Below are 10,342 nucleotides of genomic sequence, written 5' to 3'. Positions count from 1 at the left end.
CCCCAGGGCTGCGGGTGGATCTCTGCATCCCCCGGGGATCCCCAGGGGCTGCGGGTGGATCTCTGCATCCCCTGGGGATCCTCAGGGGCTGCAGGGGCACAGCTGCTCCACCACAGTCTCACCACGGCCTGCAGAGGAATCTCGGCTCTGGCTCCTGGAGCACCTCCTCCCCCTCCTTCTCCACTGCCCTTGGTGTCTCCCTGTTGTTTCCCTCACATGTTCTCATCTCCTCCTCTTCTCTAGCTGGAATACAAATTACCCCCACTTTGTTTTGATTTTCTTCTTTCTTCTCTGTTATCACAGAGGCGTTACCAACTCTCTCGTTGGCCCAGCCTTGGCCAGTGCCATGTCCATCTTCAGAGCCATCAGGGATTGGGTCTGCTGGACATGGTGGAAGCTTCCAGCAGCTTCTCACAGAAGCCACCTCTGTGGTCCCCCCGCTACCAAACACCAGCCTGTGCAAAACCAACACACCCCCGTGTTGTTTGGCCTCAGTAATGTGTAGGGAGGATGGCATGGAGCTCAGGGAAAGGTTCTTCCCCCCGAGGCTGCTGGGCACTGCCCAGGCTCCCCAGGGAATGGGCCCGGCCCCGAGGCTGCCAGAGCTGCAGGAGCGTTTGGACAGCGCTCTCAGGGATGCCCAGGCTGGGGTTGTTGGGGTGTCTGTGCAGGGCCAGGGGCTGGATCCATGATCGCTGTGAGTCCCTTCCACCTCAGGATATTCCATGATCTGTGATTGCAGGAAGCTGTGTGTGGGCAGTGCGGTGCTTTTCCACCTGGGAGAATTGCACTGTGAGAGAGTTTATTAGGGATGTAACTGAATTAACAGGCTCTGGAGTTCCCAGGGAGCCAAGTGATTCAGGGTGCAGTGTTCATCCAGAGTGCCCCTGTGGTGATGAACGCAGGCTTATCTCAAGTGGTGCCTGAGCTAAATCCCTAAATCCAGCCTTGGGCTCTGTTGCTGAGTTTCAGAGATTGTCAGGCTCATCTCAGAGTTTTGCCAGGAGTTGTTTTGAAAAACTGAAAAGAAGATTGTCTGGAGAGCAGCTGGAGTTCTGAAAAATAAACTTGTGAAGTGTGTTTTGTATCAATTAACAACTGAGTCGAATTTCAAGCAGATTTCCAAGTGGTTCTCCCTGTCCAGGAGCAGGTCTGAGGTGTCAGCTCGGAGCAGCTTTGGCTGGAGAGGTGCTTCTGCCTCCTGCTGAGTTTCTGGATGTGACCTGGGCTGTGTCACCAGAGTTTTCCTACAGTGACAGCTGTGGATTAACCTGCAGAGAAACGTTTCCCTAAATGTGGGGTGGGGGCACTGTGGTTTGGTGTTGAGCAGGTGTCAGCACCTGCCTGGGGCAGAAATGAGTCAGTTCCCAACTTCTTAAAAAATCCAAAGCACCCCAAACCCCCTGGACTGTAAGAATGCCATGAGAGGTGAGGTGTGTGAGTGGCTGGCAGGAGAGGGCTGCTCAAGGCTCCTGTGGCAGGTAAGGCTGATCCTGCCCCATGCCAGCTCATGGAGCTGCTGCTGGGGTGGGAATGTCCTGCTGCTGTTCCTTGGCTTCCTTGGTGGCTCCTGGGGTCTCAGCAAGGTTCTTGTCAGTGGCCCAGCAGCTGACCAGGTGTTCTCACCTGCCCTCTGCAAGGTTAACCCAAAAGGAGACTTTCCACATTTCCCTCTTGCGAGGGGTCTTCAAGTCTGTTCTCCTGTTCTTTTGTTTTCCAGCTGTCCAAAGAGGAAGCAAATGAAGAAAAGACAGAAGATAATTTAACTACCTTGTTTCCTGGCCAAAAAAGAAGGATCTCTCATCTTGTCAAACAAGGAAATGTAAGTGCAGATTTAGAAGCAGATGTTTAGATTGGTCCAAGTGAGGATTTTCTGTCCTGACCCTGGAAAAGGCTGCACTCCCAGGGCCAGGCAGCAGCGTGGGAGTTGTTTGTGCTGGAATTAGTCTGTGGCAGTTTTATTTCCTCTCTTTCTAGTTTCTCAAAAAGCTCCCATGTTTAGGATCCAGTAAAAGTGGCAGCAAAACTCTAATAAACTTTCCTAAAACCAAGGGTAGGCTTGGAAGAGTGAATGGATTCTGCTCTTTGGGATAACCCTTTGGGATAGGTTGGGATGTTCGTTTTTCTCCAGTATAGCTTCATTCAGTGATTTCAATAAAAATCAACTGGACACAAGGTCACTCTGCATCTGCTGGTATTTTTCTGTGCCTTGTGATCTCAAAGATACTGCAGGAATTTGGTCAGATGTTTAAAACCATTACCTGACATCTGTTCTGAATCAGCCAAGATCTCAGCAGTATTTGTTTGGATACTCTTCTTTCCCAGTTGGGAAAATACAGAGGAGAAGAATTAAAACAAAAAAAAAGCAAGGAAGACATTCTGATTTTTTTATTCCTTTCTCCCTGGGATTTTAATTCATGTTTTCTCTGAGGGTTTAATGTGTTTCCCTCCAGGTGCTGAGCACAGATTAGTTTTATGTTGCAGCAGGATAAGAGTGGAGGCTTGTGCACTAATTTGAGCTGGGTAGTCCAAATTAATTGTTCTGCCTTTCCTCTCTGCCTAGGAGAGACTTTTTTGCCTTTAATAATTTGAAGCTCTGGGGTCAATACAATGGGTTTTATTTAACTGCATATCTCCAGCCAGTTCATGTGGTTTGATAAGGGCCCTTTCTTCCAAAGTGAAGAGATAAGAGACTGAAGCAAATGGCTTGGAAATTCATTAACTCAAATATTTATTGTAAAGAGGCGCCTTTTAGACATGTGCAGATCTTTAAATATATTTTCTTAATGTGACAGCTGATCCCAAAATGCTTTCCAAAGACAGGAGCCCCAGCACAGCCTTTGCTTGGGCAAACAGAGCCGATCTGGTGTGCTCAGCTGCCAGGGCAGCTCCAGGACCTGCATTCCCTGGAGTATGTCAGCTCAGAGCAGCTCCCAGCTCTGCCCAGGAGGTGCTGTAACACCTGAACTGCCACTTTTCACCTCAGAATTGAGGCCTGTGCTTTGCTGTGTCCCTCCAAGTGGAATATTTGCTCAAGTCTTGCTGATGATTTATAGCTCAAGGACCGAGCAAGAGAAGGGGAGGGAGCCGAATTCGGGGTTGGTTGCCAGGGGAAATGGGGGGGGCCAAAGGAATTGCAGGTGAGGCAGAAAATGAGTGGCCTGTCCTGCTTGGAAGTCTGTAATTATAACTTAATGTCTGACTGCACTCAGTTTGGTATCCAGAAGCATCAGAGGCCGGGAATGCAGGAGGTGCCAGCTTGCCCCCAGGTGTTACACTGAGCCGCCCTCCTCCGAGATTTCAGGAGGGAAGGCCTGTTCCTCACATTTCAAAGGCTGTTAAGTAGAGTGAAGTTTGTACTACTGCTGCTTGTCTTGCACTTCTGCTGCTAGGAAACTTCTCTCTTTGCTGACATCATTTCTGGCACTTTTCCTGCAAACCTAAATTTGGCCATCAAAGGAAACGCGTGTGGACCCTGTGCTGTTAACGGCCGAGGCACTGAGGTGCCTCCAGAAGTGGGCAGGGACAGAGCCTGTTTGAAATTGAGAGCTCAGTTTATGTAATGCTCTCATCCCATAAATACATATCTGTGAGGCTTTTAAGCAGTTCCAGGGCTGCAGAGAGGTGGGAGCTGCTGTGGTGCAGAGGTGGATGCAGGGGGTCTTCAGGGAGAGAGCAGTGGAGCTCAGCATCGTGAGGCACAGGGAAGTGCAGAATTGTTGTCACTTTTCCACTGCAGCAGAAAGCAAAGTAGGCAGCACAGGGCTGCGTTTGTGTTCTAGGGCAAGGCTGAGAGTGTTGATAGAACCCAGGACTGGGCTGGGCACAGCCACGGGGAACATCATGCCTCTAAAAGCAGTTCATTAATACCACCTGCCAATTGAGGAATGTGCCAGTGAGCTGGGAGGCCTTCCCAGAGCGTGAATCATGAATGCCACGTTTGTCAAGGGATGATTCTTAATTACTTTGTTCTGGAAGACAGTTGGGATCTTCTCCTCTCCAAACCCTGTACTTGCTAACAGAGGGGTTGAGGAGAAGAGACCTTTCTGGGGTGAGTGAAAGGCAGAGGGTGTGGATGGAGCAGGGGAGCTGCTGGCCCTAAACGCTGTTTGTCTGTGCAGGCAGAGGCCCCGAGCAAGCCGGTAGTGCGGCCGTACCGTCCCCCCACGGCCCAGGAGGTGTGTTACCAGAGGATCCAGCTGGCTCAGCAGCAGGCAGCACAGCTGGCTGTGGCCGTTCAAAAGACCTCTCTCTGTTTGCCAGGAGAAAAGAGGAGGATTGCTCACGTGCCAAATGCAGCCCTCACCGCAGCAGCCAAGCAAAGTAAGCCAGCGGCGGGATTTGGGATCGCTGTCCTGTCCTCCCCCTGGTCAAAGGCACCACCGTGTGTTTACATTTCTCCTGAGCAGATGTGAAACTGTCAGGGGATGTGTAGGACTTGCCATGACTTGAATCTTTGCTGATAGTGTCCAGTGGGAAGGTCTTTCCCTGAGAAATTCCGCCCTGTTCTGAAAAGCAACAGGTCAGACGTGTGCAGCCTCATCTGTCTCACCTGGCCTCCCTCACTTCAGCCTTTCCTTTTTCTGTTTCTTCCTTGGATTGTGTTTGCTCTTCATTCCCTCTTCCATTTAAGCCTTTGGAGGTCGCAGGAGCAGGAGGGAAGTGCTAATTAACGCTCATTGCTGTCCCTTTGTAGTGGAAGGACTCAGAGCTGACGTGTGGGGTGTCAGTGCCTTGCAGCTGACAGAGTTACCTCTTTAAACTCTGCTGACTCAGTTACCCCAAAACAAACCCAAATGAGACGCGTTTCCTGGCAGAAGATTTCTTCATCCTTGCCTGCAAGGTGGTAAAATTGCCCAATTTGTATCCCTTTGGAGACCTGGATTTGAGAAAATCACAGCTTGCAGCGCTGGCCTTTGATAGTGAGTTCATTCTGGCAGCCTGAAGCCCAGTGCAGGATTTGCACCTGAGTGTTTTGTGTTCCCTGCAGGCCTCGGAAGCAGTAAGACAACTGTTGGTGGCAGGAGTGTCACACCTTCCAATGACTCTGAAGCCCCCACCCTTCCTCTGAAGCCTTGCACCTTGGCTGGGATGGCTTCCAAGACCACCAGCACCATCGTGCCCAAAAGGGTAGCACATGTTCCCTCCTTACAGGTAAGGGGAATTTGAATTCTTTCCTGTCATTCCCCGGGGAGGGTGGGATGTTTGATCCTGCTGTTCCAAACTTAGCACTCCCTGAAAGTGGTGTTTTGATTATGTTGATTAAGTGGGATTGTTTCTTCCTGTGGTTTTCCTAGATAGCATTGTATAAAAAATTAAACACTCGAGGGGTAGAAGTTTAAAAAGGTAGAAATACTTAAGTGCTGCTCTGATCTCTGTGAATATTGATCACTTGTCTCCAGTTTGAGCCTTCTCTTGTGCTGAGTGGCCTGGGTGTGTTTGGGTCAGGGGCTTGGAACCTCCTGTGCTCAGAAGCCAGGGATGGATTAATGGCCTTCCCAGGCTTTGTGGGCCACACTGAGGCAGGTGGTTATGAATAAAGTCCCTCTGTGACCTAGATAGTAAAGTGTGATCACTGAACTTCATGCTGCTGCCGGTGTTTAAAGAAAAGACTGTTTTTCCTTCGTTAGTTGTTTTTTGTTCTGTTTCTCTTTAGCCCCTGGGATCTCTGCCCAGCCTTTGAGTACCTTTGCTATGAGTTCCTTAGCAAAGTGACAGGACCCAGGCTGGCTTCCACTGCCAGAGGGCAGGGCTAGATGGGATCTTGGGAAGGAATTGTTCCCTGGGAGGGTGGGCAGGCCCTGGCACAGGGTGCCCAGAGCAGCTGGGGCTGCCCCTGGATCCCTGGCAGTGGCCAAGGCCAGGCTGGACATTGGGGCTTGGAGCAGCCTGGGACAGTGGGAGGTGTCCCTGCCCATGGCAGGGGTGGCACTGGATGAATTTTAAAGTCCCTTTCAACCCAAAACTCCATGATTCTGTAAGTTCCTCTTTTCCCCATGAGCACTGGGAGCCTGTTACTTGCTGAGACAATTCAGAGAAGAATTCCTCACAGAGCAGCCTGGGGATGGCATAAGGAGCTGTTTGCTGGAGTGGATGGCAGAATGTGGTTCGTGCCAGGACTTGATTAAAGATCCCTTTATTGATGATGTCTGTGTCAAGATCTGTCATAACTTGCTCTGATTATTTCTAGAAGAGTGAAAAGTCATTTTTTTTCCTTTCCCACCCAAACTGCCACCATAGTAACATAGAACTTGAAGCTGATTAAAAAGAAGAGAAATAACTGAAAGGATAAAATACGTAGCAGAGTTACAGAGGTGCTTAAGGGTATCATATTAGACTGAGAATTTATTTATTTAATGAAAAGGACCAAATCCCCTTGAACAGGGCATCAAAGTGAGAGTCTCCTGGGGAAAAGGAGTCCTTTCCCCACTGAGATAGGACCAGTTGCTCCCATTGGAACAAGCTGACATCTTCCCCAGAGCTGTTTCTATTCCAGATTGCAGCAGATGGTTTGGTTTATGGATATCTCTTGGGTGGGATGGAGAACAACTGACAAAACAATTGGGTGTGTTAGAGATGAATGTACATTTTCCTCTCTGAAAAAGAGGCAAGTGCTGTGATTTGGGGAATAAACTGGTGGTAAATGGAAAACTGCAGTGGTGGCTCGTAGCTCAGTCCAACATGCAGGTTTTGAAGAACATGCCGTTAAATTGAAGGGGGAAATCCTTTTAGGAACATCATGATTGGCATTAAAAAAGAAAGAAAACCCCCAATTCAGCGAATTTGCAGGAATGCCCCAGGAAGTGGGATGGTTTAGGTGGCTGCCAGCCCGGCACGAGGGGCCTCCTGTTCTCTCTTTACAGCCAGAGAACCAAACCTGGCTTTGGTGCCCATAACTTGTGGTGGTGTGTGTTCATGGCTCCAGTTCAGCCTGTGGTGCTTGGTGCCATCCTAACACTGGATGTCTTGCTGGAAATGTCAGCATTCCCTGCTCTGGAATGCCTGTGTGTGCAGGCAGTGCTGTGACTAATGCCACTGGAGCCCTTGGCTCCTGGCTGACTTCAGAATGAAACACACTTGTTTTCTAAAGGAGTCAAAGCACTGAAGGTGGTGAAGCCTCAAGTGGTATTTTTAGTACCAAAAGTGCTGCGTGTTAAGTTTGGCTTTGGGCAGATTTTCAGAAAGGAAGTCACCCCATGATTAATAACAGCAGGAAGTGGGAGAGCCTCAGAGCAACCTCCTAGAGCCTGACCAGCCTCTTTGTCTCTCTCTGTCTCACCTCCAGAGCACCACTTTACAGAGGCCTGTTATTCCCACAGAATTTGGTGCTAAAGTCCCAACCAACATTCGTCAGAGGTATCTCAATCTCTTCATTGATGAGTGCCTGAAATTCTGCTCCTCCTCCCAGGAAGCCTTCGACAAGGTCTGTACAGATCCCTGCTTCTCTGGAATAAAGTTTGCAGCAGGGAATGACATCCTCTGTTTGGCCAAGAACTTCTAAAATGGTAGCAAATCCAGAAAACTGGATTGGATTTATGCTTGCAGAAACTTGGGGGTGGGAACTAGATGATCTTTAAGGTCCCTTCCAAGCCAAACCATTCCCTGATTCCATGAAAACTCCTCTATCCACAAACAGTTCTGTTGAGGAAACTGGTATTAAATATTACCAGAAGGTGTCATTCCAGTGGGGCCTTCCAGTAGGAAATCCCATCTTTCCCTTCATTTGGAAAGCTTGCCTGATCCCTTTAATAACCCTGGGAGAGGAGTGCAGGGGAATGTGCATTATGGTCAAAGACCTTTTGCTCTGGAACAGCCAGAAACACCTCCTGGAATGAAAGGGTTGAGCACAGGGAAGTGTTTGGGATAGATGTGATTGGTTGGGAGTTGGTTCCTTGCTGCATCTGAAGGCTTTTAAGGAGACTTCTAAGGAGCCTTCTAGCAGTAGGATTTCCAAAAGCAGAGTTGAGAAAATAATGTATTTTATTGAGAAACCCTGGCCATTAGTGGGGTAAATGCAGGACATGGTGTGGTTCTTCTGAAGCAAAGCAGACACCGCGAGGATTTCTTTTGTGGGATTCCACCTTCCCAACTTCTTGTGACATCCGAGGAGTCACCATTTGCCAAACTTCCTTTTCTTACCAGTTAAGATCTTGCACTGCACCAAAGTGGGGAAAGCAGCCTTCCCCAGGCAGTTCCAAGAACAAGAATCAAGAATTACTTGGTGAAAACATGGCCAGGTCAGATCTTCCTGGTAGCAAGAACAGCTCTGGAATGCTTAAGCCAAGGAGGCAGCAGACTTTATATTGGGGAAAAGAGAAGGGATGATATGACACCAAATTAAAATATGTTAAAGTTTGAAGAAAGTAATTTTTTGCTAATTAGGAAATTTTTATTAATCTCCTGGAGAAAGTTGCACATGAAGGTGCTTTTTCCAGCACTTTGTTTAAAATGAAATTACTTTTTTTCTCTTACTTACCTGAGCAAGACCCCGCACCAGTACATATTGGTGCCATGTTCCACTTTATTACTCATTTGTCAGGCAGTTTTTTGTTTGCTGTCCTACTTGGTGTCTGTATTTTGAGAGCCAAACATTTCTTTTCTCCAAACGCAGTGGAAGCTGTGGCTGCCCCATCCCTGGGGTGTTCGAGGCCGGGTTGGATGGGGTTTGGAGCAACCTGGGATAGTGGAAGGTGGAGAAAAAAGATCTTTGAGGTTCCTCCCAACCCAAACCATTCTGGGGTTCTGTGAACAGTGGGAAGAGAGTGTGTGGTGATGACTTGTGCTGTTCACAGGCCCTGGCAGAGGAGAAGGTGGCCTATGAGCGCAGCACCAGCCGCAACATCTACCTGAACGTGGCTGTGAACACCCTGAAGAAGCTCCGCAGCCTCGTGCCCAACTCCCCAACCAGCACCAACAGTAGGTACCTTGTAGTTTAATAACTGGAGCCCTGCTGGGATTACAAACCACAGAGAGAAACTTGTTGAAAAGCCAGAACCCATTTCTCAGCAGCATTATGCTGAAAGGCAAACAGCTCCAGTTTAGCTTTTTATAGCCTGGCAAGCTTTAATGGGCCTTCAAGAGGCAGGTCCTGCAATGCTTTGTTGGCTCTCTCAGCCTAAATGGAGATAATGCCACATGGGTGGGGTTTTTTTTTAGCACAAGTTCTTTCAAATGAAAAGCCCTGCTAATGGAGTAACTTTCACATGATGCCTTCAAAGTGATAGACTCGTCCATCACCACAGAAATCTGTTACACACATTAAGCTTCAAGAGAGAAATGAAGAGGGTTAAGACATTTCATTATTGGCTCTCGAGAGGGTACATTAAACAATCAATTTGTGCTGTTCTTGTGAATTTTTTTCCCCTGGTCTCTTCCCTTTTCTCCCCTCTGTCTTCATTACGTTCCTGGCCATTAGGCAGAGCAGCTGAACTTGGAGGCTGGCCTTTAGGAGAGGGCTGCCAGTTAATGATTAGTAAAAAGCCCCTCTCTGCCATTATGTGATGTGCTGAGCATATTCTAGAGTTCTGAAGCTCCATTCTGAAAGAAGTTGAAAGATCCTGCGTGGGAGGTTGGTCGGCAGAGCCCCAGAATCAAAGCTCCTCCCTGGGGGTGGCTGATGCCCCCACACAGCACATGAAGGGGTCAAGTTGTTTCTGTGCTGGCTCCTCTCTTGCTTTTGGTCATTTGGAGAGCTCACTGTGCAGAGTGAGCAGGGAGAGCCACAGGTTTCTAGCAGAGCTGTAAAAGTGTCCTTGCTGCCCTTAAAATTACTGTGGGCTGACAGTGTGAACTGAAAACCCTCTGTGGTGCTGGAATGGAAATGCTGGGCCAGCACGTGGCACAAAGAATCCATTCCTGGAGCAAAACAAGAGTCCAAGAGGATAAACACAGTCCTCCTCTTGCCCACGTGTAGTGTCCCAAACTAGGACTGAAGTCACCCACTGGGTACCTGATCTCTGTCCCCTTTTGCTGTTCCCTTCTCCTTGCAGAGACGAGTAACAAGAAGGTGGTGTCCCACGAAGCTGTGCTGGGTGGGAAGCTTGCTGCCAAGACAAGCTTTACTCTGAACCGCTCAGGGAGCCTGAGAGCTGAGGATCTGACAGGTCAGACCCTGCTCCTGCTGGGCTGTCACTTGTGAGGGTGGAGCTGAGGTGTAACACTGACTGGGGGGAGCAGAATAGGGCTGGTGCATTCACCTCCAGTGCTGGGGGCACTCTGGGCACCACAAGATCAGAAGGGTCCAAAGCTGTTGGAGAGTGTCCAAAGGAGGGACACGGAGCTGGGGAAGGGTCTGGGGAGCGGCTGAGGGCACTTGGCTCGTTCAGCTGCAGCAGAGGAGACT

The 10,342-nt window shown here is 49.1% G+C and overlaps 1 protein-coding gene across 1 annotated transcript in view; it reads left to right on the top strand.

The window, feature by feature from the left end:
* The window catches only part of REXO1 (RNA exonuclease 1 homolog), a gene marked incomplete at its 5' end in the record, with an annotated part of 15,551 nt that extends 5,398 nt beyond the window's left edge, over positions 1-10,153 (top strand). The window contains 6 exons of the mRNA XM_042023190.1: positions 1,721-1,822; positions 4,122-4,323; positions 4,991-5,154; positions 7,286-7,423; positions 8,793-8,916; positions 9,990-10,153. Of these exons, the coding sequence (XP_041879124.1) occupies positions 1,721-1,822; positions 4,122-4,323; positions 4,991-5,154; positions 7,286-7,423; positions 8,793-8,916; positions 9,990-10,138 (879 nt within the window). The remainder of the gene's footprint in view (positions 1-1,720; positions 1,823-4,121; positions 4,324-4,990; positions 5,155-7,285; positions 7,424-8,792; positions 8,917-9,989) is intronic.
* Positions 10,154-10,342: the final 189 nt, after the last annotated feature.

Source organism: Corvus kubaryi, unplaced genomic scaffold (assembly GCF_017639235.1).
Source record: "Corvus kubaryi isolate FWS band 111438036 unplaced genomic scaffold, C.kubaryi_AGA036_p1.0 37241, whole genome shotgun sequence".
Taxonomy (NCBI): Eukaryota; Metazoa; Chordata; class Aves; order Passeriformes; family Corvidae; genus Corvus; species Corvus kubaryi.
The sequence above is the reverse complement of the archived record's forward strand: the minus strand, read 5'-3'. Positions and strand labels throughout refer to the sequence as shown.